Below are 27,796 nucleotides of genomic sequence, written 5' to 3' on the forward strand. Positions count from 1 at the left end.
AAGGAAATGGCAACCTGCTCCAGTATTCTTACCTGGAAAATTCCATGAACAGAGGGGCCTGGCTGGCTACAGTTCATGGAATCAAAGGGTCAGATACGACTGAGCCACTAGCACTTGATGTGAATGGCTCCAGAGTTTGATGGAGGATTGTCTCAGTCAGTTGAAATATTCACTCTTATCATTGCCATCTAGCTGGCCTAGCCTGACCTGCTGGCCCATCCACATTATTTACCCCATGAATGCTATTTGTTCCAGTCTTAGTTTGATGGTTACCAGGTACAGTTAATGTATTCAAACAGCATGCAATTTGGGAAAGGATTACTTTACTTGTTTATAATGCTATAGCCAGAGATTGGTTAAGGTGATTTCAGAAAATATGGTCCAAAGTGTGACTTTTTCAGTCTATTCACTTCCTAAGAAGGAGGGTTAGGCTTACCCCAGCAAGGTTTCTGTTTGTTTGTTCCCTCTTCCCCCACCCCTTCACACCCACCATATACATTTTTATTAACTTAGGAATCTTATTTCCTTATTTGAGCCATTGGTTCAACTGAACCCCTGGTTTAGAGGTGCTCTTGGAGCTGCCTGGCTTGGGGTCTTTGGGTGCTGGTCCGTTGTCACACCCAGTGTTTGTCTTAATTCTCAGCTTCATGAATCAGAGCTCTACACTTTGCCCCATCTCTTTTCCTTTTATATTTCTAACATAGGGCTTTTATTTACTCTGTTCATTCACTTATCCATTTATCCACTCAACAAGAATTTATTAAGTTATCTACTCTAGTTCAAGCCATAGGCAAGTTCCCCCAGTGCCTTGAGCCCCATATTAAACAGTGGTTTGGAGAATTGCATTTGACCTATACTTATTTCATTTGTCAGATGAAAAATAGAATTGTTTTTCAGTTGCTATAGAGTAAATGATATCACCTCTAGAGTGTTTTTACTAGATGCTTGGCTTCCTTTGCACCATTTTATGCTAGCAAATCCATTTTGTTTGATTAGCACAATAAGGAATTTTTTCAAAACAATCTTTTCAAAACACATATTGTCAAACAGTTGGGATCACCTGTATGCTGCTGCTGCTGCTAAGTCGCTTCAGTCGTGTCTGACTCTGTGTGACCCCATAGACGGCAGCCTACCAGGCTCCGCCGTCTCTGGGATTCTCCAGGCAAGAACACTGGAGTGGGTTGCCATTTCCTTCTCCAGTGTGTGAAAGTGAAAACTGAAAGTGAAGTTGCTCAGTCGTGTCCGACTCCTAGCAACCCCATGGACTTCAGTCTACCAGGCTCCTCCATCCGTGGGATTTTTCCAGGCAAGAGTACTGAAGTGGGGTGCCATTGCCTTCTCCAGGGATCACCTGTATAGAGTAGTATAAAAATCATTTCATGTCAATTACACTACTTTTGCAAAGAGAAATTTCCTAACTTTTATTAATATCAGTACATATTTTCATTCTCTTCCAAGCTCTATACTTTAAATGTGACTTAGAAAGAAAGGAAAAAAAAAAAAATCTCTGGGTACCTCATGAACTATAGTGTAATTTCCAAATATTTAGTAAAGTAGAATCATATGTAAAAAAATAAATAAGTAAAAATAAAAATCATTTCATTAAATGTAGGGGTCTTCATTTTGACCACTCATGTGAAACTGGGAAAGTAACCTCTCTAAAATCAATGTCATCCTCTGCAAAATTATGAAATTATACTTAATAATTGCTAGGGCCTTCTGGCTCTAAAATAAATTCAAAATATTTGGAGGAATGTTGAGATTTTTTACCTGGGATGTTCTTCCTGATGACCTAAATTTTTAGGTTTCTGCAAACACAACTCTGGAGTGAGGTAAGGTCCATGTTTTATTTCATTGCTTGACATTTTCTGTTGCCCTGTTCCATGCTAACTTTCAGAAGGTCTGACTGATTTGGGCATTGCTCAGTACTAACAGACCCACTCCAGTGTTCTTGCCTGGAGAATCCCAAGGACGGGGGAGCCTGGTGGGCTGCCGTCTATGGGGTCACACAGAGTCAGACACGACTGAAGTGACTTAGCAGCAGCAGCAGCAGCAGTACTAACAGAAAGCTAAAGTGGAACAAGCACAGGATGAGGAGTCAGGAGACTAAACTGTGGCTGTAGCCCTGCCGCTACAACTTGTGTGACTGTGGGCAGGTAAACCTCAGAGCCTTATCCCCCATTTGTTTTTCTGTTGAAATGGCCAAGTTGATTTACGTCACCTCCAAAATTTCTTTTTTGCTCTAAAATGCTTTAGTTTTATATGTAGATGTTATCAAACCAAAACTTAGGTTTGCTCACCCATGCACAGTAAAGCCAATCTACTGACACTGGTTTGTAGTGAAAGAAAAATCAGTGTTTATTGTAAGGCCCTGTACAAGGAGTCCACAACACCTAATCCTCAGAAAGCCCGAACTCTCTGATGGTTTTCAACAAAGCATTTTTAAAGGCAAGGTGAGAGAGGAATCCCGGGGTTTGTGATCAGCTTGTGCACAGTGCCTTGGCTTTGAAAGTGAAAGTCGTAGTCACTCAGTTGTGCCCGACTCTTGGCAACCCCATGGACTGTAGCCAAACAAGCTCCTCTGTCCATGGAATTCTGTAGGCAAGAATGCTAGAGTGAGTTGCCATTCCCTTCTCCAGAAGATCTTTCTGACCCATGGATCAAACCTGGGTCTCCCACATTACAGGCAGATTCTTTACTGTCTGAGCCACCAGGGAAGCCCAGACTTGGCTTTAATGATTCATCAAAGATACCACATTTATTTTTTAAAAAAGTACTGATTGAGCTCTTATTATATGTCAGACATTGTTTCAACAATGAACAAAGTGTTTTGTCTCTCTTTATGCCACCAGTGATACCCAAATAAGTAAAAGTGGGATGTCAGATACTGAGCAGTACACTAGCAGAGATGAAGCAAAGATGCTCTGTTACATGTCGTGGTCGGGAAAGACCTCTGGAAAGGTATCACATTGAGAAAGAGTTGAATTAAGAGAAGAAGCCAGCTGTGTCGAGAGCTTGGGGGAGATCATTTCAGGCAGGAGGATCAGCGAGTACAGAGGTCTTGAGGTTGGACCTGTTTGATGTGTTCAGAGGACAAGCAGGAAGACCAGTGTTGTGGCTGCAGTGACTTTGCCTGCAAGCCCCTGAGATCATGGACTTGGCTTTGACAGAATTCTTACTTTTCTTATATGCGTGCTTGATATTTAACAGGAATCAGCCTCCTGACATTTTAGAAGACAACAAATCTTAAATGTCTGACTGTAAGGGAAAAAGGGTCACCCTGAGGTTGTGGAGAGAGAATTGATACAAATTGCAGTTGACATGGTATGCCCATCTTAAATGCTGCTGACTCCTGATACTCAGAACAGTGGTTCACATTACCTCCCTTCTTTTGTCTTTGCCCATTGACAGCTGAAAGGAGTGAGATGTCCAGAAATCTTGCAGTTTCATTTGTATGTGGAGTCAATTCTGGAGGGAAGTTCAGGTGCCTCCTTTTCTTCTATATTTCTTAATTTCTCTCCTGAGACCAAAAGCCTCCATAAAGTCCGGTACTTAGTACATGCTGTCTGGCGAGTAATGTATGTTGCTGTGACCCTGAAAATAAGAGTCCAACACCACTTATCTATTTAACCTGAGGTGTACTCTTCTCTACGTGCCAGGCCAGGAAGTTTGTTTCATATGTCTGGTTTTGATCTTACTTAAAAAAAAAAAAAAAAAAACAGCAAGCACATTTCTAGGTATTGAATTTCAGTAAAACCCCACTACTCATTACAGTGTTCTTCTGTTTTAAGTTTGCAAAGCTGACATCATCCAGGAGATTAGAACCAGCTTTGGGGCATCTTCACTAACATTCTTACTCACTTGGAGACAGAATTTGAGTAAATCTCATCATACCATAACCCAGACTTTGGAGCTAAATTCAGGTAAGAGAGGAAGGAACCTGGAGCCAGTTAAATGGCTTTCTCCATGGAGATGATATGTCGCAGGGTTTGAAAGCTTAAATCTAAGGCAACAGAAAGAAACTTTGTGAATACTCCACTAGTCTGAAATTGACATCCCATAAACCAAGTTTTTTCCAATATATAGAAGGTAACTCAGATGAGTCCCTTTATGTCAGGCCAGAACCTGAGGGAAATAACTCCATGAGCTTTACCCTGGATCCATTAAAGAACACATTCTCTAGCACGTGACATTATTATGAAAGATGGGGAACGTCTGTAATAATCCTAGCCTCAAGAATCTCTACCCATAAAGAAGGATTTTTTTTTTTTTCTAAAAAGACAGACCATGTTAAGGCCAAATCTCTTTCTACTTTAAAAGAGGGGAAATAGTACTGATAAAACCCCATAGTTTGCCACTTTCTATGCCAGATAACTTAACACAGCCTTATATACTGTGGCAGCTTGTTGATTTTGAGCAAACTGAGGTGCAAAATATTAAGTGATTTGCCCCAGGTCACATAGGTGAAAAAGAGTAGAATTGACATATGAGGATGAATCTTTTTGATACTAAAGTTGTCACTGCCTGCTCCATAAGAATGGGCATTGTAAAGCCTGAAGTTAAGGAAGAAAGTATTGAGTTATTCCCTAAGCTAATATCTTCATTGTATGATTACATATTAAGCTGCACATTTTTTCAAACTATTCATCCTCCCCTCTTATTCAACCACTCTGAAATGATTTTTTTGTGTGTTTCCTAGACTGGATGTAATTCCCACACATATATTAGTTATGGTGGTATAGTACACTTTTTTTAAGGCTTGCCCATTATAAGTTATTATATGATAAGAAAGGCAGCTTAGATGATAAGACATGATTCGATACTTTTCCTAAAATGCTCTGGACAGAATGAATAACACATGGCCATTTATGTTGAAGGGGTTCCTTTTACCTGAGCTTGATGATTGCCAGGGGTCATCTTGGTTAAATTAGATTTTAATTCTGAAATATTGTTGTTGGAAATGTTCCCACTGGCCAATTCATATCTTGTGAATAATAGGATTTGAGTCAAAATTGAAAGTGCAAGGAAAGCGAATGAGGAATGTCTGTCAAGTAACTTTTTTGAAAAAAACTTGTTCCTGATACAAAGAGTTTTAAAAGTGCAAGAAGCATTACCATAATGCATATATCTGTTGTTTCTGAAGAACGAGAGCTCCTTAGATGAACACTTTCTAGTTAACTTGATGTCTCCTCTTCTATACCTTTTAAGCATGACCTGAGAGATATTGTATTCTTTCTACTTCTATTTTATGCATCTCTTTCTTTCTGCCATGTTTTGAGTATAAGAGAAGGTACTCTCTTGTTAACCTCTCCTACATAGTTGGACTGTAGAGAATATAGGAATGCATAAATCATTCTGTTTTCCTTATACCCAACAATCATAGAAAGAGCCATGAATAAAATCAAGGCAAATCTTTCAAGATCCTTCTATAAGCATGTAGAACACTAACAGAACATGAAGAAGCACCCTCCATCTAGCCGGCTATAGTAATTATAAACCTTTACTGAACTATTCCCAACCAGTTTGTTGCTTTTCAGTGGCTAAGTTGTGTCCGACTCTTTGCAACCCCATGGACTGCAGCACATCAGGTTTCCCTGTCCTTCACTATCTCCCTGAGTTTGCTCAGACTCATGTCCATTGAATCAGTGATGCCACCCAACCATCTCATCTCCTGTCACCCAACCAGTTTACGTGGTATTAAAGAATTAATTTCCTAGTACCTGTGATAGCCCCATTCCCATCAATGTCAAGATTACCATAAGCTCTTTCGAGTTGTGATATAGCTTCTTCTTTCATGATCACGCTGTAATTTTTTTTTTAAAAAAACAACTTTATTCATGAAACATATTAAAAAAAAACTCCCACCCCCTGGAAATGAGCTAAAAAAAATAAACAAAATCCACCTCCCACCTCCCTGTTCCCACTTCCTCCCATTCCCTCCAAATAAAAGGGAAAAAAAAAAGGCAAAGAAAAACAAAACAAAACAAAAAACTGAAAAACAAAAAACACCCCAAAACCCCCCAAAACAAGGTAGTGCATTCCCCAAGGGGAAGGGAAATTTACACTGGAGCTGCTGGGAGCGGAACGGAGATCTTCCGGCTACAGAAACCTGCAAAGAAAGACACTCAAAACAGAAAAAGAAACACAAAAGGAAACAAAATAGATCACCAGGCAATCTGGAGGGGCAGGGAGCCAGAAAAGAGGGGCAGGGTGGGTGGTAGACCTGGCAGGACAGGAGCAGGCAGGAGGGGACTGTGAAAGTGAGGAAGATGGAGGGAAGGTAACAAGCAGAACAGTTTGGTGTCCTTCCAGAGCCCTGGGTAAAAAAACCCCTCCTACCACCCATGCCCACCTACCCTTGAGCAGCCCCCAAGGGGGCAAAGGGAAACAGGGAAACAGGGGAGCAGCTTGCGCGATTGAGACGTGTCCATGGCGAATCCCCAGAGTGAATGAGCAGCCCCCTGCCCCACTCCCTGGGTCTTCCCCTACTCCCCAAAGCAGGTCCCTCCTCAGCAGTTAGTTATGGGATTATCCCCCCTTCCACAGTATATCTTTTTTTAAAAAAATATTTTTTTTTTCCATCAAGGTCATCTTCTGTTTTTCTTTTTTTTTTTAATTCTTTTTTTTTTTTTCCTTCTTTCCTCTTTTTTTCCTCTCTCTCCTCCTAATACACACTTTTTTTTAGTAAGGGGAATACCATGATGTCGCTCTAGGCCGGCCCCTGTAGACGCGACCCCGGGGCCTGCTGTTAAAACCACTGTAGAATCAAGAGCGGGAACTGTTGTAGTTGGTGGTTCGGGCACGGTATCGGGCTCGTGGGAAGCCTCGGTCTGTTGTGCTGATGCCTGGTCTGTTGGTTCGTTTAGGGATCACCTTGATCTGTCTTCCTCTAAATAAGGATTCATCTAAGGCCAGGGAAGTCCTCACTGACTCTTTGTCTGAGAACTCTATATACACAAACCCTTTCGGATGGCCACTAAATTTGTCACAGAGTATAGTTACGCGGTTGACTGAACCACAGCCATGAAAGTGTGCTTCTAGCTCTTCTGCTGTTGCACCATAGTCCACATTGCCAACATAGATGGAACGGGCATCAGCCTCCATCTTCTCCTCAATGGACATGATCACTGGGCCAGCATTGCCCGGAAGTGGACTCATATTCATCTGCTTCTCTACCTCGTTCTGTAGCTCCTTTAGCTTCTCAGCTTCTTCCTCCATCTCCCTAACTCGAGCTTTGATCGCTTCCAGCTCCGGGTCCTCAATGGCGCCGTCCCCCAGTTCACCCTCCACCAGTCCCAACTCCTCCTCCGCCTCCTGATTGCCTGGGGCTCCTGAGCCAGGCCCAGGGCCCGGAGCTCCCAGGGGGGCGCGGGGCCGGGGCGGCTCCTCTTCGGGCTTGGGCTCCGGCTCCGGCTCGGGCTCCAGCAGCAGCTCCTCAGGCTCCAGTTCCTCAGACTCCAAGCCGTTCCCGTAGTCCCCTGCGCCCCCCGGGGCCCCCTCCCCGGCCTCCCCACCGGCCCCGGGCACAAGATGGCGCCACCGCCCCGGCCCGGAGCCCCGACCGCCCGCAGACCCCGCTGCTGCTGCCGCCCCACACTGTAATCTTAAGCCTGGCATCGTTTTCTGGGAGAGAACCAAGTGAAGGTCTGACTGGGTGCTTGATAACTCTTAATACTATCCTATAATAGGGCTTCCCTCTCATGGGACACAGAAAGATGACAATAGTGATTATTGTTCCCAAGCAGAGGCTGAGAAAGTCTTAGGTGTCTCCAAGAGTGTTATTTGGTCACATCTTTAAGGGGTGTGTGGCGACTGAAGAGTTATGTAACATGGATAAATCTTTTTGAACCAATAATGTGGTTCCCATCTGAAGGCCAGTAGGCCCCAGTTAAGAGCCATGTTTCAGTTTAAATGTGGAAAAGTCCCCACTTACTAGGGAATTTGTGCTATTCTGGCCTTCAACTACTTGGAGGGGGTGCACCCACTTTAGGGAAGGAAATCTGCTTTAGTGGGTCTACCTATTCAAACGTTAGTCTCATCTGAAAACACTCTCACAGACATACCTGGAATAGTGTTATATCAAATATCTGGTCACCCCATAGCCCAGTCAAGGTGACACATAAAATTAACCATCATAGCTATCATCTCAAATAAGGTTTAAAAAATGGTTATGATTGGGTTCACAATGAGTTTTTTAATCTCCTCACAATGAGTTTTTTAATCTCCATCTGTCTGCTCTTTTTGCCCAGAGACTTACCCCAATTCTGGATCTCAGGAACTGTTCAGACTTATTCAAGATGCCCTTCTTAAGGGGTGGATGAGGGTACAAATAATATCTGGCATGGTTATTTAAAAGAGAATAAAAGGTAAATAGAATCCCATTAATCTGCTTCAGCCTCTTAATATTTGATGATTTAATTCTTTATGTTGAAATTACTGAAGAACTATCTTGACCAGATAGGAAGGCAGACTCAATTATAGCAAAGCCTAAAACATCCTTCCCCCTTTCCTTTCTTCTTGGTTTACTAACTTTAAGATATTGGATGAGCTCTAATATTTCACTTTGTACTAGTAACTGCATGAGAAAAATTTAGTGGCAAACTCCCTTAGCTTCTTGATAACTACCTCTTATCTCCTTCATTCTCCATCCTCTTGACACTGGCAGCTCTGTAACTGACCCTCTTTTTCCTTCTCTTACCCAAGCCTCTCCATGCATATCGAATCAAGTAAGTGAAATTCTGTGTTAAAGAGTGTGGCTGCCATGGAAGATCAGAGACGGTAGTCAGGAAGAGGAAGGAAAGAGGAGATGGATGTGGGATCCAGGGGATGGAGTGATGCATAGTTTGATATAGGGTGTTGTTGAGTACTTGTAGTGTTCTAAGCACTGTGTTTAAGCAGATCAAATGTGTACGCATGAGCACATACACACACAAACACACAGAATCCTGAAAGAGTGATAACGTGCTTCCCATTTTACTAGAAAAAGTTCAGGGAAGGTTCAATGACTAGTATGGGACCTTAACTCAACAGTGAATCATTCTGATTCCAAACCTCATGGTCTTGATCACTGTGATCTCTGAATTTGGCTAGGCAAAGGAAGTGGAGAGTACATTCCAAAAAATATTAAAATTAAAGAAAATTGCGGAATCAATTATCAGCAAGTTCTCTTCTTAGGAAACAATTTTGAAATTAACTTGAAGTAGTGAATTCATCAAACTTGTATCTAGTCCTTTCATGAAAATCTTGTTGGAATTTATCTAAGTTAAAATAGAAACCAGTTCTCAGCATTCCCTTCTTTAACACATTCATTTGTCACCAATCAGGTAAAGAATAAAACTCCAGACTCCTTAGTAGCATCTTCTCCAAATCTGGTCCCTTACAACCTGTTGGGATTCAGCTCCTACTACTCTCCATCTTATGTAGAGGTAGATGTGACTCCACTATAGTCATCATGGCTTTCTTAGAGTTCCTCAAATATGCCAGGCTCATCCCCTCTATCCATGGATCTTCCTATGACTGGCTCCCTCACTTCATTTGGGTATTTTCTCAGAGATAAATTCTTGGGCCTCCTGTCAAAAATGGAAATTCTCCTCCCTCCTCCCCTTCTTACCCTCTTATGCTGCCTTAGTCCTCTTCACAATACTTCATAGCTCTTGCTTGTGTAATCCTCTGAATTAAAAAAGTGCATGACTTTGTTGACTGAGCAGATGGGATTCTCTGAGCATTCAGTGATTCCCTGTGCTATATTCAGTTGTTCTACTCTTTTGAGAACATGTGCATGAAATGTGAGAGGAATATTATGCCTTAGGAGTACACACAAAGGAAGCAGCCCTAGACATCTCCCCCAGACAACTGTTGTTTCTCATTAGTTTAAGGCAAAGGGTAATTGTGGAAATTGGCAACACATCTGGAAGCCTGGGAGTACATCCTTTGGAAGGCCAATTTGGACATCAAAACTTGAACAGAAGGGCCAAATTAATAGGTAACACAGCTCTAGTGCCAGAAGGGCACGTGCCAGCCTTCCTGTTTCTGAACTTATCCCTTGAAACCTTTCTCACAAGTATCAAAAAGGCACTGGACTCTTTGAAGCTGTAACTTGAAGTCTCATGAAAGACACTGTCGTGTACAACTGACAACTTTTCCTAATGAAAATAGAGGGAAGGCAGGACAGCTAGCTCCCTTGGGGCGCATACCCTGGTGAAAGGATCTATTTTGAAAGGGATTTTCACAGCATACATTTTTAATATCACTCAGGCCAGTGTCTTAATCGGGCTTTACTAGTGGGGAGTGTTCACCAGGCAGCACGGAATGCCATGGTACGAATTTAATCTAAACACGTGGCATGAGTCTAATCATATTTCACTTATTTTCTTTTATGTGCCTCCTTAAGATAAATGAGTCCCCTCCTTTATCAACAACAGCTCAGAATTCATAAGCTCACATTTTTCACCTGGGACAGGGGATATAGCAACTCACACTTTATTATCCATCTCTCATTTTCTTCCCATTAAAGAATCAATAAATTCTCCACCGATGTCTCTTTTTAAAGGTTGCTTACAAGTTTCTGTTTCAGAACAATGTGTTGGTATTGGTTTTTATGCCTAAATCCTCCACAAATCTGGGTGTACATTTGGAGTGATTTGTAAGAGTTTTTACAAGAATGTCTTTGGCAAAACCGCAAGTCACACAGGACATGCTAATTGCAGCCTCTCTGGGTTGCCAGCACCAGTTCCCAGTGACAGCTGTAATTTGTTGTTGTCTAGAGAGTATCTCCTTCCTGTGCATCATAGAATAAGACTTTTTAAAGTGAAAAAGACCATAATGTTCATACTGTCCAACTTCCCATCATGAGATGGAGGAAACAGAGGCAGAACCGCTAGGCTTGTCCAAGTCTGCACTGAGGGCTAGTGGAAGAGTCCAGGCTAAGCCCAGGTGCTGTCTGTGCTCCTCTCATGATTCTTACGAATGTGCTTACATTTCCTTGAAAACGTTCTTTAAAGATAATCTTTAACCCATGTCTTGAGGTACACAATAATCCCCATGTTGATCTGTTTTCCTAGATGGTCACCAAACACAGTACTGGTCTGGGTGAGTGGTACCCAGGACATGTTGACTTTTCAACCAGACTTGACTTCATTTGGATCTAACTTACAGTTCTTGGCAGCTGACAGAAGACTTCTCATCCATTCAGTCAAAATTTATTGTCTACCTACTCTGTGTCAGGGTTTATGACAGGTGATTAGGATAAAAAGACAGTTAAGGTACTATTCCTGCTGCTTGAAGTTTGCAGTCTAGAGAGAGAGAAAATAATAGGCGAGCATGATAGAGTATGCTCTGATGTTACAGCATCTGCTATGAATTGACTTACGCTCATGGCGCTAGTGATAAAGAACCCACCTGCCAATGCAGGAGACATAAGAGATGTGAGTTCACTCCCTGGATTGGAAAGATCCCCTGGAGAAGGGAATGGCCACCCACTCCAGTATTCTTGCCTGGAGAATTTCATGGACAGAGGAGCCCGGCCGGCTACAGTCCATGGGGTCGCAAAGCACTGGACACAACTGAAGCAACTTAGCATGCACACACACACATTTCACAAGCCATATCTCATGGCCAAACCTGTCATAAGTGGGTTGGGAAATATAGATGTACATGTGACTAAAGATATAAAGAGTAGCAGGGTGTTCAAAGTGGTAGTTGCTCTGCCATTCTATGCCCTAGTTGCTTTATCATTAAACTTCCATGGACATGTAGCTTGGGTAAGTAAGAAATCTTTATCATTTGATCAGATCAGATCAGTTGCTGAGTCATGTCCAACTCTTTGCGACCCCATGAATCCCAGCACGCCACGCCTCCCCGTCCATCACCAACTCTCGGAGTTCACCCAGACTCACGTCCATCGAGTCAGTGATACCATCCAGCCATCTCATCCTCTGTCGTCCCCTTCTCCTCCTGCCCCCAATCCCTCCCAGCATCAGAGTCTTTTCCAATGAGTCAACTCTTCGAATGAGGTGGCCAAAGTACTGGAGTTTCAGCTTTAGCATCATTCCTTCCAAAGAAATCCCAGGACTGATCTCCTTCAGAATGGACTGGTTGGATCTCCTTGCAGTCCAAGGGACTCTCAAGAGTCTTCTCCAACACCACAGTTCAAAAGCATCAATTCTTCGGCGCTCAGCTTTCTTCACAGTCCAACTCTCACATCCATACATGACCACAGGAAAAACCATAGCCTTGACTAGCTAGACCTTTGTTGGCAAAGTAGTGTCTCTGCTTTTGAACATGCTATCTAGGTTGGTCATAACTTTCCTTCCAAGGAGTAAGCGTCTTTTAATTTCATGGCTGCAGTCATCATCTGCAGTGATTTTGGAGCCCAGAAAAATAAAGTCTGACACTGTTTCCACTGTTTCCCCATCTATTTCCCATGAAGTCATAGGACCGGATGCCATGATCTTCATTTTCTGAATGTTGAGCTTTAAGCCAACTTTTTCACTCTCCACTTTCACTTTCATCAAGAGGCTTTTGAGTTCCTCTTCACTTTCTGCCATAAGGGTGGTGTCATCTGCATATCTGAGGTTATTGATATTTCTCCTGGCAATCTTGATTTCAGTTTGTGTTTCTTCCAGTCCAGCGTTTCTCATGATGTACTCTGCATATAAGTTAAATAAACAGGGTGACAATATACAGCCTTGAGGAACTCCTTTTCCTATTTGGAACCAGTCTGTTGTTCCATGTCCAGTTCTAACTGTTGCTTCCTGAGCTGCATACAGATTTCTCAAGAGGCAGATCAGGTGGTCTGGTATTCCCATCTCTTTCAGAATTTTCCACAGTTTATTGGGATCCACACAGTCAAAGGCTTTGGCATAGTCAATAAAGCAGAAATCGATGTTTTTCTGGAACTCTCTTGCTTTTTCTATGATCCAGCAGATGTTGGCAATTTGATCTCTGGTTCCTCTGCCTTTTCTAAAACCAGCTTGAACATCAGGAAGTTCACGGTTCACATATTGCTGAAGCCTGGCTTGGAGAATTTTGAGCATTACTTTACTAGCGTGTGAGATGAGTGCAATTGTGTGGTAGTTTGAGCATTCTTTGGCATTGCCTTTCTTTGGGATTGGAATGAAAACTGACCTTTTCCAGTCCTGTGGCCACTGCTGAGTTTTCCACATTTGCTGGCATATTGAGTGCAGCACTTTCACAGCATCATCTTTTAGGATTTGAAATAGCTCAACTGGAAGCCCATTACCTCCACTAGCTTTGTTCGTAGTGATGCTTTGTAAGGCCCACTTGACTTCACATTCCAGGATGTCTGGCTCTAGGTCAGTGATCACACCATCGTGATTATCTGGGTCGTGAAGATCTTTTTTGTACAGTTCTTCTGTATATTCTTGCCATTTCTTCTTAATATCTTCTGCTTCTGTTAGGTCCATACCATTTCTGTCCTTTATCGAGCTCATCTTTGCATGAAATGTTCCTTGGTATCTCTGATTTTCTTGAAGAGATCCCTAGTCTTTCCCATTCTGTTGTTTTCCTCTATTTCTTTGCATTGATCGCTGAAGAAGCCTTTCTTATCTCTTCTTACTATTCTTTGGAACTCTGCATTCGGATGTTTATATCTTGGTATTTGACTGATACACAGGAATTGTCTGATTTAATCGTCTGTTTATAGGATATTATTATCTTCTAAGTATTCATATAAGGAGAGTGAGATATGTAAGGGTACTAGCAAGTTAAGTGGTCATACTAGCACTGTAACTATGCAGTCTGATTCTAGAATTCATATTCTTAGCCAATATACCATAATGCTGTGTGTATGTATTTGTGTGTTCCCATTACTGAGATAAGGTGGTTTCTAAAAGACTGAGGAATATCATGGAAGACTTCTCAAGGAAACTGAGAGATATGCCCTAAAGAACAAGTAGTAACAAAGTCATTTAGAAATAAAGAGAATGAGGCTTATTGCCTGTGTGTATGCATGGGAGAGGAATTCCCTCTCTTTGGCCAATTGTCTCATCCCCAGGAAAATTATAGAGCAAAGGATGCCCATCTATATATTACTACTGGCATCCAGGAAATATAGAATGCTTCAAATACTGTGGCCTTGAACCTATAAATCATTAAAAACAACTTGATGAGATGTTATAAAGCATAAATGAGAAATCACGATTCTGACTCAGTGAGGCAGCAAAGCAATTTGACAGATGTATGTGTCTTATATGCCCCCTTCTCTCTCTCTCTCTCTCTCTCACACACACACACACACACACTATTCTAACCAGTCTTTGAGGCTTAGCTTTGGTGATAACAGGGAAGTAATAAGGAGAAGAAAGAAAAACTACAGGCTAAGTTGACATGAATGGTAAAAGAAGGAACATATGAATAAAGTCAAGATTATATAGCGACTGGCACAAAGGATCAGAACCTGCGACCCAGACACTGAGGGGTCATCTGGTCTTTGCTGTTGTGTTGTCATTCAGCACCAATTACGGTCCAATGTTTAATGCTAGCTGGAAAAGATCAATAGCAACCTTCCTAGACTACCCACAATGTAATTGACTTGGTCAGTAAATGCTTCCTGGGTCTAATGCAGTTGCTGCCTCTTCCCTCACGCTGCTCCTCCTTCCCCAGCTTGGTCCTTGATGGGAACAGAACACTTGCCAGCATCTTTCTTTTATCCCTGCACATCAGCTGAGGACAAATAATGGAGTTGTCTCTTACCAGTTCCCTCTTGAACCTGCTACCTCTTGGCCCAGCACACGTCTCTGAACCTGTTCTCTTTATTGATTTGGAGAATTTGAAAGCACATGTCATGTCTCCTGAACTGGATTTCTTTTTTCTTGGAATATCAGTGCATGTCTATTACTCTTAAAAAAACAAACAAACAAACAAAAACGACAACTTGTTAAGGTTAAATCTACACATTATAAGATTCAGCCCTTTAAGTGTGATTTCAGTGATTTTTGGTAAATTTACTGGTTTTGGCCACTATCATCACATTCCAAATTTAGAGCAGTTCTGTAATCTCAGTAAAATCCCTTAGGGTTTTTTAAAGTCACTCCTCAATCCTAATCTATGACTACTGCTAATCTACTTTCTGCCTTTATAAATTTGCCTCACTGGATGTTATATATAAGCAGACTCATACAATACGTGATCTTTTGTGTATGGCTTCATTCACTTAGCATAATGTTTTTGAGATTTATCTGTGTTGTGGCATGGATCAGTTTGTTCCTTTTGCACTGCTAAATAGTATTCCATAGAATATTTTATATATTCATCAGTTGGTGAGCATCTGGCTTGTTTCTCCTTTTTGACTAATAAGAATTTTACTATAATGGCCATTTATGTTCCAGTCTTTGTGTGAGCATAGGTTTTATTTATCTTGGGCAGATGGCTCAGAGTGGAGTTTCTGGGTCGCGTGGTGACTGTCTTTAACTCTTGAATAGTCAAATCCTTTTGTAAGTGCCTGCCCCCCATTGTGTTCCCACCAGTGGAATGTGAGTCGCCGTATCTCCACACCCTCACCATTACGTGCGTTACTTGTGTTTTGTCCTTTAAACGAGCAGCTCCTAGAAGGGAGGGACTCGATCTTCAATCCTCATCACTTTGCATTTAACACAGGGCTGGGCAAACACTTGGATCCTAACCGTGCAGTATGCAGTGCGGTAGTGAAGGACTTAAATTTCGTAATTAGACTCTCAGGGTGTCTGAACATCAGTTTTCTCAACTATGAAATGGGCTAACATTGCCTACCCACTAGAGTTATAATGAGGATGAATGGACATGTCAGTCAAGTGCTTTGCCTAATGCTCATAGCAATGGTAGCTTTGTTATTGTTTTTCATTTGTACCGATGCATCCTTTCTGAGCCCTCTCTAGCTTACTTTTTATTGCTCTTGCAGTCACATACTTAGTTATAGACAATATATTGGGCCTGAAAGATGGAGTAAGGACTGACACACTACCACTCATCTCAAGGAATTTGAAGTCAAGTGGAAGGACACAGATGTCAATGGATCATTGTACTGCTGTGGGTAAATGCTGTGATGGAGGTGCTCACAAAGTGTGCACATCAGAGAAGGGCCCCTAGACCCAAAAAAGACATCTGACCAAAACCAAAGGACTGGAGAGAGAGGCAGAAGGGTTAGGAAGAGCCTTGTTGGCCAAGGGAGGGACATTAGTGAAAACTGAAAAGGGAAAGACTTTGGAGAAATTGCTAGCCTGCTTTGTGACAGAGTGAAGGGAAACCGATAAGAGATGAGGCTGGAGAAGTGGCTGGTGCCAGATGAAGAAGGTGTTAAATATTACATTAAGGAGTTTCTGCTTTACCTGTGTGCTACCACGTTATTACATTTTACAGGCTGAGAGGAAGGTTCAGTATGTGAATGGCAGAAGTGACCGCTTACGGATTAAAGGGAGGAAAGGTGGAGCAATCTCAAAATCTATAGCATTCTGGTGGAGTATTTCTCAACTTTTTTCTTTTCATTATTGCCTCCCCCTCCCCGAGAGCATTTTTAGACTCCTCACTCCCCTCACCATGAAATTTTAATTATATTAATATACTGTGTATGCAGTCTATATATAAGCATATTTGTGCTTTATACGTAAGAGTGTGATTTGCATCTTCACCCAATCACCAGTTTTCACCCATTCGGTACTATACCACCCTAGTTGAAAACTCTTGCTGTATTTGGAAATCTGCTCAAGGGACAGGTTGAGCTTTTAACATCTTTGCAGTTCCCACAGTGCACCTTTCAAAATACAGCTTTATTTGAAATGACATTATAATACTTCACAAGTATTTGCTGATCATATCCTATGAATTAAGCAATGTTGTAGAAATTGAGAGTTCAGACAACAAAATCCCATCTCTCCTGAAGCTTGCCTTTCTGAAGCAATCTGTGTGCAGATACAGTTGTTTCACTCTGATCAAAATCAAGCAATGCCTACCATTGAAACTGTTACAACAAGAGCTCATCTTGAGACCTGCTTACTAAAATAGGACCTGGCATTACTTCAAGCTTGAAAATGTGCTGATGGAATTAAAAACCTGTTTGATGCTGATATAGCAAGAAAATAAGAGGAGCAAGAAATAATACTTTCTTTAGAGGAAGGCAACACTGATTCTCATCCCTCATTCCACAAGGGCCAACAGGGCATCCCACAGCGCTCGGGATGTTCGGACATCTCAATGTTTTGCCCAGCACTAGTCACTGTCTTTCATTGGCAATGGCTCGGAGAACTGTGGTCCCTTTGTGTCTTGAAAAGGGATCTCTCTGCTATGCCTGGGAAGGGGGAAGTTTGGAGAGGCTGGAGTCCTGCATCCATTTCTCTCTGAGGTCCTAACTCTCCTAGGGACGCTGGCAGGACAGTAGTCTCTAGAACTCATGGAAATCATAGACGCCTTCTCCATCCCCAGTGGAAATAAATCTCATCTTCTACTTGCCTCCCTGCCCAACATGCCTGACATAGTCCATTTACTGAGTTACCTTTTACAAATGATAAGAAACCCCAGTGCTTTCAGACTGCCTCTGCTTCTTTGCACTCAAAATCTCTAAGCTACATGATTATAAAGCCTGAGAACCTATCTGAAATGGTGATGAAAAGGGCTGGGGTCTGACATGGGAGATATGAAGAAAGAAATAAATTAATATTTCAGTCTATTGTCCTGCCACTCTGAAATCTCTGCATTTATTCTCGACTCATCTTGTGGAAAACTGGCTACTTGAAACAATCAAACTGGACAGTCTGAGCCAGATAAAACATAAAGAGCAAATGCCATCATCCTTGGTCCAGCCCAGAGGGAGATTCTCTCTAGATTCCATCCACCTCTGTACCTGTCCCCAGGCCCTATCTCCTCCAGAAGACCTTACAAGGGGCCACTCTAACTTGGCCTGGAAAAATAATGAGATTTGCTCGTGTGTTTGTGAAAACTCTTATGTGCTAGGCAGGGGGTAGGCCCAGGGGACACTGTACTGACAGGTCAGCAGAGACCATTCCCTCACTGGGACAGTGGGTCCTGGGTTCCCACTTCTGTCCCAAGTGTACTTTGTCAAATGTAGGAACATTGGCTGGATGATGTTGGCTCAGTCAAGGCCAGCTAGTGGGCTGCTAGAATTTTCATGCTTCCTTCAAAGAATGACGTTTTGCCATTTGAAGAGGGGGGGGGGGGGAAATGGTCTATTTCTAATTACTTTGGGAATGACTATGAATCTTCCCAATGCTTCTTTTTCCATCTTACTGGGAAGGAAGTTTTGATTCAAAATTGACCTAAAACTCCTATCTTAATAATACCCATAGCTTCTTGTGAAGTTAAAATAAAATAGTTTTAAATAAGGCTGTTCTCAAGCTGTTTCAGTGTGCATTTAATCCAGTCTGATTGTTCCAGAGCTATCAAGGAGATGCTAATGTGAGAACATATTTAGTTGGCTACTCTAGTATGTATTATAGTTTGCAAATAAAGGCTAATCATAGTGATTCAGGGGCTTCCCATGTGGCTCAGTGGTAGAGAATCCACCTGTCAATGCAGGAGACCAGGGAAAGTCCCTAGACTTTCTCAGGAGACCAGAGTTAAGTCCCTAGATTGGGAAGAACCCCTGGAGTAGGAAATGGCAACCCACTCCAGTATTTTTGCCTGGAAAATTCCATGGACAGAGGAGTCTGATGGGTTACAGACCATGGAGTTGCAAAGAGTCAGACACCACTGAGCACACACATGCACAATGACAATAATTCACACTATTGGAAAGAGCCTTCCCGCCACGTGTCTTGGGCAGACCTAGGGACTGGGACAGAAAGTAGAAAAATGAAGTGATGAGGCACAAGTGTAGGAAGAACCTGTAAATGGAAGAAATAATATGCATTTGGCAAATTGGTAGTGAGCGACTGAGCACACACACTTCTTACCAAAAAAGGCATTAAGGTAAAAGTGAAACTGCTATTACAAAGGAGTTAATTGACTGCTGGATTGGATGAGCTTTTCTCAAACGTTGCTCTTTCTTATATTTCCTTGACTATTCTTCTTTGGCTGTGTGCCACCTGTATTATAAACAGCCCAGAGGACATGTTTGAGAAGGGCTGTTCCTCTTTCTGCCTCCCCATAGCTTGCAGCACATAGTTAAGCACACAGTAGGCTTCCCAGAAATAGCAGATGATTTAGCCTGTGTATAGTCCCATGGGAGGCAGTTGGGTTGTAATAAAGAGCCTTTAGACTCTGGGAAGGTGGAATAAAGGTATTTGACCATAAAACTGGATGATGTTAGTCTTGCAGTTGGAGATGACCCTCTCTACAGTTGCTGAGCACACCAACCAAGTAAGTGAAAATCAAAGTGGTATTAAGAAAGATACTTTAAATATACATTAGATTGGGTTCGAATAATGAGTAAAAGTATATAGTCTGAATTTGATAGTCTTGGGTTTAAGTTCCTGATTTTGTCATTAATTAGGTATGTAACTGTGAGTGAGTTGTTGCTGTTGTTGCTCAGGCGTGTCCAACTCTCTGTGACCCCATGGACTGCAGCTTGCCGGGCTTCCCGGTTCTTCACTACCTCCTGGAGTTTACTCAAACTCATGTCCATTTTGAGTCAGTGATGTCATCCAAGCATCTCATCATCAGTCGCCCCTTCTCCTGCCTTCAGTCTTTCCCAGTATTCAGGGTCTTTTCCAATGAGTCAGTTCTTTGCATCAGGTGGCCAAAGTACTGGAGTTTCAGCTTCAGCATCAGTCCTTCCAGTGACTATTCAGGACTGATTTCCTTTTGGATGGACTGGTTTGATCTCCTTGCTGTCCAAGGGACTCTTAAGAGTCTTCTGCACCACAGTGCAAAGGCATCAATTCTTTGGCGCTCAGCCTTTTTTATTGAGTCACTTACCAGTGAATAAGTTATTCACCAGTAAATTTTCTCACGTATAAAATAAGGAAAATAATGACTATCTCATAAGACCGTTGAGGAGATGATAATTACATTAGATAATGTAAGGATGCATGTGTGTTAAGTCGATTCAGTCGTGTCCAACTCTGTGCAGCCCTGTGGACTACAGCCCACCAGGCTCCTCTGTCCATGAGATTCTCTAGGCAAGAATATTGGAGTGGGTTGCCTTGCCCTCCTCCAGGGGGTCTTCCCAACCCAGGCATTGAACCCTCATCTCTTATGTCTCCTGCATTGCCAGGTGTGTTCATTACCACTAGCATCAAATATATGACATAGTATAGATTTTTGATAAAGATTGATTTTTAAAATAAAGCATGAAAACATTTTATAACCTCTTAAAATACAAAAATTGTTACAGAAAATTATATAGTACAGATAAGCAAAAGGAAGAAAATAAAAATACTCATATTTTAGGCATACAAAAGTAGCTAACCTTAACATTTAAATGTATGTTTTTGTATAATTTTTTCCCTGCGAAATGTTCTCTAGAATTTTTCCTCTTAAGTCCATGTATATATGTATATACATATGTATATATAGTTATAAAAAATGGTATGAAATATACATATGTATTTGTTAATCAATTTTTTCACTTAATAATAGACTGTGAATATTTGCCTGTGTTCTTAAATATTCCTCTACAAGAGCTACATCATATTCCATTGTAGCATATTTACCCTTTTAACATGAAAGTTTTATTTTCTAATTTTTCATGTTTTTATTTTATAAAATGAAATGGCGATGAACAACTTTGTTGCCAAATGTTTTCACATCTATATGATTATTTTCTTATAGTTAAAATCAAGAAGTAGCATGGTAATTTCAATAATGATAAAGAAAATGAAATTAAAGTAAAAAACAGAGTATAGTAATTGGAACATAGTAAGTCATCAATAAATACTAATAGGGTATTTATGAATGAACTATAAGAAAGGAAGGAGATTTATTTGAAATTAGCTTGCTGATTACCCCAAATATAATCTTTTATTTAAGAATATTTAGGAGTTCCATTTGGTTTGATAAATACACATCAGAAAAAAATTAACTAACTTAGGAAATATTAAAGGCAGGAGGAGAAGGGGGTGATAGAGAATGAGATGGTTGGATGGCAATGCCCACTCAGTGGACATGAATTTGAGCAAACTCCAGGAGACAGTGAAGGACAGGGAAGCCTGATGTGCTGCAGTCCTTGGGGTCGCAGAGTCAGACACGACTGAGCAACTTAACCACAGAAGTCTATCTATAGATGTCAGGTTTAGTATGTGTTTCTGTTACAGAGTCCAAGCTTATATTGCTCACCATAAGACAGGCCAAGAATTCAGGGATGAGTTGCTGAGGTGAGGAATAGTGACTTTATTCAGGAAGTCTTCATACTGAGAAGAGGGTAGACTAGGGTCCCAAGTGAAAGTATTAGTCACTCAGTCATGCCTGACTCCTTGCGATCCCATGGACTGCAGCCCATCAGGCTCCTCTGTCCATGGGGTTTTCCAGGCAAGGACATTGGAGTGGTTTGCCATTTCCTTCTCCAGGGAATCTTCCCAACCCAGGAATCGAACCCAGGTCTCCTGTACCGCAGGCAGATTCTTTAACCAACTGAGCTACCAGGGAAAGATGCAAGGGTCCCAAAGAACCATCTTATACAAGTTAAAATGCAGGCTTCTTTTATACTAAAAGTCAGGGGAATGGCTTATTGTTGCAGGAATCCATTGTTCTTGCATCCATCCATGTGGGTCTGGTCCGAATGTTAGTATAAACCTATAACAACATAATTGGTATTTTCTGTTCTGAAACTTTTTACCTTTATATGAATGGGAAAGTGTTATACCTTTAAAGGCCAGCACCTTGAGAATGAGCTATCCCGTGTTTTTCAGTCTGTAGTCAACATTCTTTTACAAAAGTGCAGACCAACATGACTAAGTACAAGCAACAGAGAGCTCAAGATTTAGAGATAAGAGAATAGATCCAAGCTGGAATCAGGTTTGCTTTCTCTGTTACATTTCTATGAAAAGATCTGCTTCTCCAGTTAATGGAAATCATCAAAATAACCCAAAATACAATAACTCATACCCCCTTTTGGTGGGGGGAGGGCTGTGTGGACATTTGCTTTTGCTTTTTCTCTTTGTTGTGGATCCTCCCTGATGCTAGTGTGATATGGGCATGCCTTCCAGCCTACTGCCCCTCACACTGGGTTTAAATGCCCAGGCTAGGACCCTCTTGGAAAAGCTGTCACCACAAGTAACAACAATAGAAATATACAGATGACCTGCTATCCATGAAAGAACAACATTGACCAAGAAAGATCTGTTATCCATGGACTGAAGTGCCGTTATAAAAGAAAATTGGGGAAAAATGTGTATTCTCCACTTGGTCACTTAGAGTCCCCCTACCCCCATACAATGTCTATAACAAGTATATTGAGGTACAGAGCACATAGAAGTGCTGGAGAGAAGATATAGTAGACTTAAGTCAGAAGGTTTAGGGGTCTGATAAAACATAGCTTAGTGATATAGGTTGGGCGAAAATTGTGGTGACCTAGACAGCATTTGATTCAGGCTGCTCTTTACCTCTAGCCAATGGCAGCTATGTAAGAAGGCAGACTCAGACTTGCCATGGCTTTCAGTTTTCATGAGATGCTGATAACCTGAAGTTTTCATTTGAATTTTGCACTTTTCAAATGGTTTTGGGAAAATGCAGGGATAAATTTTTAATGCATTTTATATATTCATATATATTTTAAATCACATATATATATATATAACATATGGTTTATTTAATTAATCTGAATCCCCAGCTTACTGTCAGCAGATCTGGAGATTTGTCAGTCTTCATAACTTCCTAAGTCAGATCCTTAAAATGAATGAGTGAATCAATGTGTGTGCATGCGTGTGGATATATGTACATGCATACCTACACAGACATATTATTATCTCTGTTTCTCTGGAGAACCCTGGCTGATACAGATACAAACACACACCTTTACTTGGAGAAGAAAGAAATATAATGTGACAGAAATATACTGTGACAGAAGCTAGACTTCTTTGAATGTATCTTGGTTTATAGATTTGACTTTGGTTCCATCTAAATAGTTCACAAATCTATAACAAAACAAGACTTTAAAAAAGCATTCATGAAAAATTGAAGCAGCAGGTGTGTGGGCAGGGATGAAACAGTTGAACCTAACTGACAAGAGGTTGCTGACATAACCATTCAGAATAAAACTATTTTAAATGACTTTAAAATGCAGCCATTTGACTATAGTTTACTAGTTGTACATACTCAAGATTTTTTAAGGGCAAATTTTTATTTGCTTTTCTTAATCATAATGTTAGTATGGTTAGTGGCATTGGTTTTTCTGAAACTGTTCTTTGTGTCTTGTGGGTTAAATCAAATGAGTAGTCATATTGATGTTATTGAAAACAGGGATTTTGGTATGGAAAATAGGTAATAACACTGTAAGATCCATGAGGTTAAATGAAAACCTTCAAGGCCTAAGTTTGAATTGAAATTTCATGAAGACGTATGGTATATTCCATTTAAAACATATACACAACTCATTTTCTAGCTCTGTTCACATAAACAAGAGCCAGTCACATAAACAAGCTCTCAGGTTATGGTATCTAAACACCATTTCCCACTGAAATGAACCCAAGTTCTTACTAGAAATGGCGGTTCCGGCCTGGGGCAAGACTTATGTAAGATAACCCTGGAACATCTTACCATGCCAGAAACAAGAGGGTGGTTAAAGATGCCTGAGTATTAATTAAAGGACTTGAAGAGACCCCCACTGAGCAAGAAGAGAACACTGTAAACTTCAATAGGAATAAAAACTGCACTGGAATGAAGCAAATTAAAATGTTCATAATGATATTTTTTTAAAAAGAAAACCTTTGGTCATCTTTGGAGAATATTAGGTAACTAATTCAAATTTTGAACATTAATCAATAAAGGAGGAAAAATCAAGCATCTATCAAGTTTTTATATAATTTAGGATAAACATGTAGTTGATGATATATAATTTCTGTTGATGCAATACCCCAGATAATAAATTAAGAAATAATTATTTTATCACCAGTTTGAAATCTCTACTGAAATAATGGATCCTCTCAGTCACCAGTGGCTTATGACATCATTGCAAAAGATGTTCACTGCTTCCTGATAGAGCACGTGGTAGGCAGAAAAAATGCCCTCCCTTCTAAAAACATCAATGTCCTAATCTCAGAATCCATCAATATGTTGCATTACATGGCAAAAGGGAATTAATGTTATGATAGAATTATGGTTGCTAACCAGGTGATCTTAACATAGATTATCCTTGTATGCTTCGTGAACTTTAAGTGTCTAAACCAATACAATACTGTAAAGCAGTTATCCTTCAATTAGAAATAAATTTTAAAAGTTAAAAAAAAAATAAAACTTGTAAAAATTATGAAATCTGAATAAAATCTGTACCTAAGTTATTAAAAAAAATAGATAATTCATTGTTGGAATGATTCGATGTAAGAAAGACTCAACCAACCATTGCTGACTTGCGGATGGAAGGGGCCACAAGCCAAGGAATGTGGGCAGCCTTGAGAAACGAGAAAATGTCAAGAAATGGGTTCTGTCTTAGGGCCTTCTGAAAGAGTGTAGCAGCCCTGCTGTCACCTTGATTTTCCCCTTTGAGCCCTGGGTCTGACTTCTAACATACAGATAATAAATTTGTGCCGTCTTAAACCATTGAGTTTGTGGTTATTGGTGATGGTAACAAAATAAAACTAATACATTTCATTTTCTAGGATATATTTTCCTAGAAAACAGACCCTGAATCTCCTCAAGCTTCTTGACTTACAGAAAATTCAGGAGAGAGAGGAACACATGACATAAAATTATGGGAATGTTCAGCAAAATCGAAACTCGAGAAAATGCTATTGGAAAAAATGTCATTTTGTTTATCAAATAAGTGTGTTTTTGTGTGTGGATGTGTGACAGAAATTGAGGAGTTTTAAGGAGATGATCTAGTATTTTATGTACCAAACAAATGCAATAGGGAACTTGATTTCAAACAAAAAGAAATAAAGAGAAGAATATTCACGAGACTTGAACATTGACCCTGGGTACTTGATAATATTTAGCAGTAATTTTATTTATCTTTTTGCTGTGGTAATGGTATTATGGTTATATTTAAATAAAGGAGTTTGATATAGTAGCTGTAATAGAGAACAGTAGCCGTAAGTTGATAATTGTTGAACATGAATGATAACTACATAAGTGTTTGCTATTTATCCTTTCTACTTTTATATTTCAATATTTCCATGCTGCTGCTGCTGCTGCTAAGTTGCTTCAGTTGTGTCCGACTCTGTGCAACCCCATAGACGGCAGCCCACCAATAATAAAGTATTAATAAATATGTTAGTAAATAATTTGACTCCTTAAATATTTTGTGAGCCAAAGACACCATGTCCAAAGGATGGATTAGACCAACAGACTGCAGTTTGTCATTTCTGCATAGTTTCAGATATCAGATCTTTTACTTTAACCTGGGAAATCATCTTTTTCTTCTTTCCACACTCATCTCCTGCCTCCATTCTTTCACCACTGCCTAGTCAAAAGGGTGCCTTTCATCTGTGCTGCTTAGATTTCTGCTTGCTTGAAAAATTTACTCAATTTTCCAAGATTGTTTGAAATAGATTTTCTCAGAATAAGTTAGCAAAGAGGGTAATATGCATAATCACACTGAACAATGCCTCCAAGTGTATTATGTCTTCATTTTGACCTCCTCTCATTCCACGTTCTTAAAAAAAAGAAAGGCAATAATTTTGTTTCAATTTTTGAAAACCTAAGGTATTTTTGAAATTTGGACTAATCAAATTTTCCATGTTCTCTCTGTGCCTCTATTTTAGGATGGAATGGGAAACTTGAGAATCACAGAAAAAGGTCTAAAGCTAGAAGGAGACTCAGAATTCTTGCAACCTCTCTACGCCAAAGAAATCCAGTCCCGACCAGTAAGTTTCTGTTGGAAGAAGCAATCATTGTTTCTCTTGAATCTAAACCTGGGGGAAAATTATCTTGCCAATGACTGAATATAAAAGGTTGAGGGACGGGGTAGCAATGTACATAGTAAGATGCCTTTGAATCGGAACTTTTGAATGCAGTTGCCTCTGTAGTACAAATGAGATGACCTCTCTGAGCCTCTTTCCAACCCTGCCAAATAGAGAGTGATAACCTTTATTAGTGAACTTTCTAGATTGTGCTGCAAAGAAAACAAGAAAAAAAATATGGAAGTGCATTAAAGTGCTATATAAATCCAAGAAAGTCTTCCTATTGCTATTAATTGTCAAGTATTTCAAAGCCCTCTTTAGAAATAGTCCTAAAGAACTAGAATTTTTTATGAAGAATGTGGACAATATGGCAAAGGTTGATTAGAATCAATTTAATATATTAACAGCTATGCTCAAAAATGGTATTTAAATGATCACACTAGAGTGTGTGCTCTGTCCCATGCACTTTGCTATTCTGATGAGTTGTTATCATTATCTAATATAATTCACAGATTGGTCCAATGGGATGATGTTTATTGTTGTCTTCATTTTACAGATTAAAGAATTGAGGCTTGGAGAAGTAGGTTGTTCCAAGCCATGTTCTTATGAACCAGCAGAGCAAAGATTTCAACTCAGGAAATCCAATTCAAAAGCTTCTCTGTTAACCATAGCCTTCTACCAAAGCTCTTTGTCTCATTCTTTTTATTTTTTTTAAGTCTTAATGAAGTGATCCCTAGACACCTTGATTTTATTAGCCAATATTATCAAAATTAGTATTTGTTTTGAGTATATTTTGGTGTTATTTGTTCTTTAGCTTTCATTTTTGCTTTTTGGTGGGGGTGGTGAAGTGTTGAAAAGGATTATTGATGTATCTGCTCTGCCTGGGATTGGTTCTCATCCACCTGTGAACAAATAACATGGAAGTTCTCCAAAGCACCATTTGCATTGTGTGCATCGATTAATGAAATTCAGCAAGTTGAGGCAGTGGGTAATTTTATCTGAGTGCTATCTAAACTACTGAGTTGTACAGACTGAACGCAACTACTGAATTGCCAACAAGTTTACTTCCTTCTGTGTCTGGTGAGAGGGAGGGAGCCATGATGCTAAAATCATCAAGAAGACCAAATTAATTCAGTCACCCAGTCAGTGATTATGAAATTTAACAGGGACTCCATACCGTACTGGCTTAAAGTACCAAAAATATTGTAAATGTATCCATTGTTTCTGTGGAAGCTATATCCTAGAAGGAATAATTGGATAAAACTGTAACGAGTGTTGGGATAGGATTCTGCATTGGACTGAACAGTCAATTTCAATCATTTAAGAAATGACTATTGTGTTCATTGCTCTTGATTTATTTTTACTCTTCCTAACCTAGCAAGTGGGCTTCCCTGGTGGCTCAAGATGGTAAAGAATTTGCCTGCAGTGCAGGAGACCTGGGTTCAATCTCTGGGTCTGGAAGTCCCTAGGAGACGGGAATGGCTACCCACTCCAGTATTCTTGCCTGGAGAATCCCATGGACAGAGGCGGCTGGTGGTACAGTCCATGTAGTCACAAAGAGTAGGACGTGACAAGGCAACTAATCACATACAACCTAGCAAGTTGGTTAGTTAAACTATCCATTTAAGTTACTAAATATACAATAGGTTAATGATCTTACCTAGATTAAACAAGTTTATCTCATTAATTTGTATTGGTCCTTTCTCTCTAATGGTCTGTCCCTTTTTCTGTAAAGGGCCAGGTAGTAAATATTTTTATCTTTTTTTTTCTTCCTTTTTATAATTCTTTAAAACTGCAAAAAAAAAATTTTATCTCAAGGGCCACAGAAAAATAGGCTACAGGCTGTAGTTTGTCAA

At 40.3% G+C, this 27,796-nt stretch overlaps 1 protein-coding gene and 1 pseudogene across 4 annotated transcripts in view; one reads left to right on the plus strand and one right to left on the minus strand.

Annotated features, from left to right (window-relative positions):
• SGCD (sarcoglycan delta) overlaps window positions 1-27,796 on the plus strand; it is a 1,105,251-nt gene that overhangs the window by 837,704 nt on the left and 239,751 nt on the right. For all 4 annotated transcript variants that reach the window (XM_070792125.1, XM_070792124.1, XM_070792126.1 and 1 more), the window contains one exon: window positions 25,803-25,904. In XM_070792125.1, the coding sequence (XP_070648226.1) occupies window positions 25,803-25,904 (102 nt within the window). The remainder of the gene's footprint in view (window positions 1-25,802; window positions 25,905-27,796) is intronic.
• Window positions 5,822-7,314, minus strand: LOC109571658 (polyadenylate-binding protein 2 pseudogene; annotated as a pseudogene).

Source organism: Bos indicus, chromosome 7 (genome assembly GCF_029378745.1).
Source record: "Bos indicus isolate NIAB-ARS_2022 breed Sahiwal x Tharparkar chromosome 7, NIAB-ARS_B.indTharparkar_mat_pri_1.0, whole genome shotgun sequence".
Taxonomy (NCBI): Eukaryota; Metazoa; Chordata; class Mammalia; order Artiodactyla; family Bovidae; genus Bos; species Bos indicus.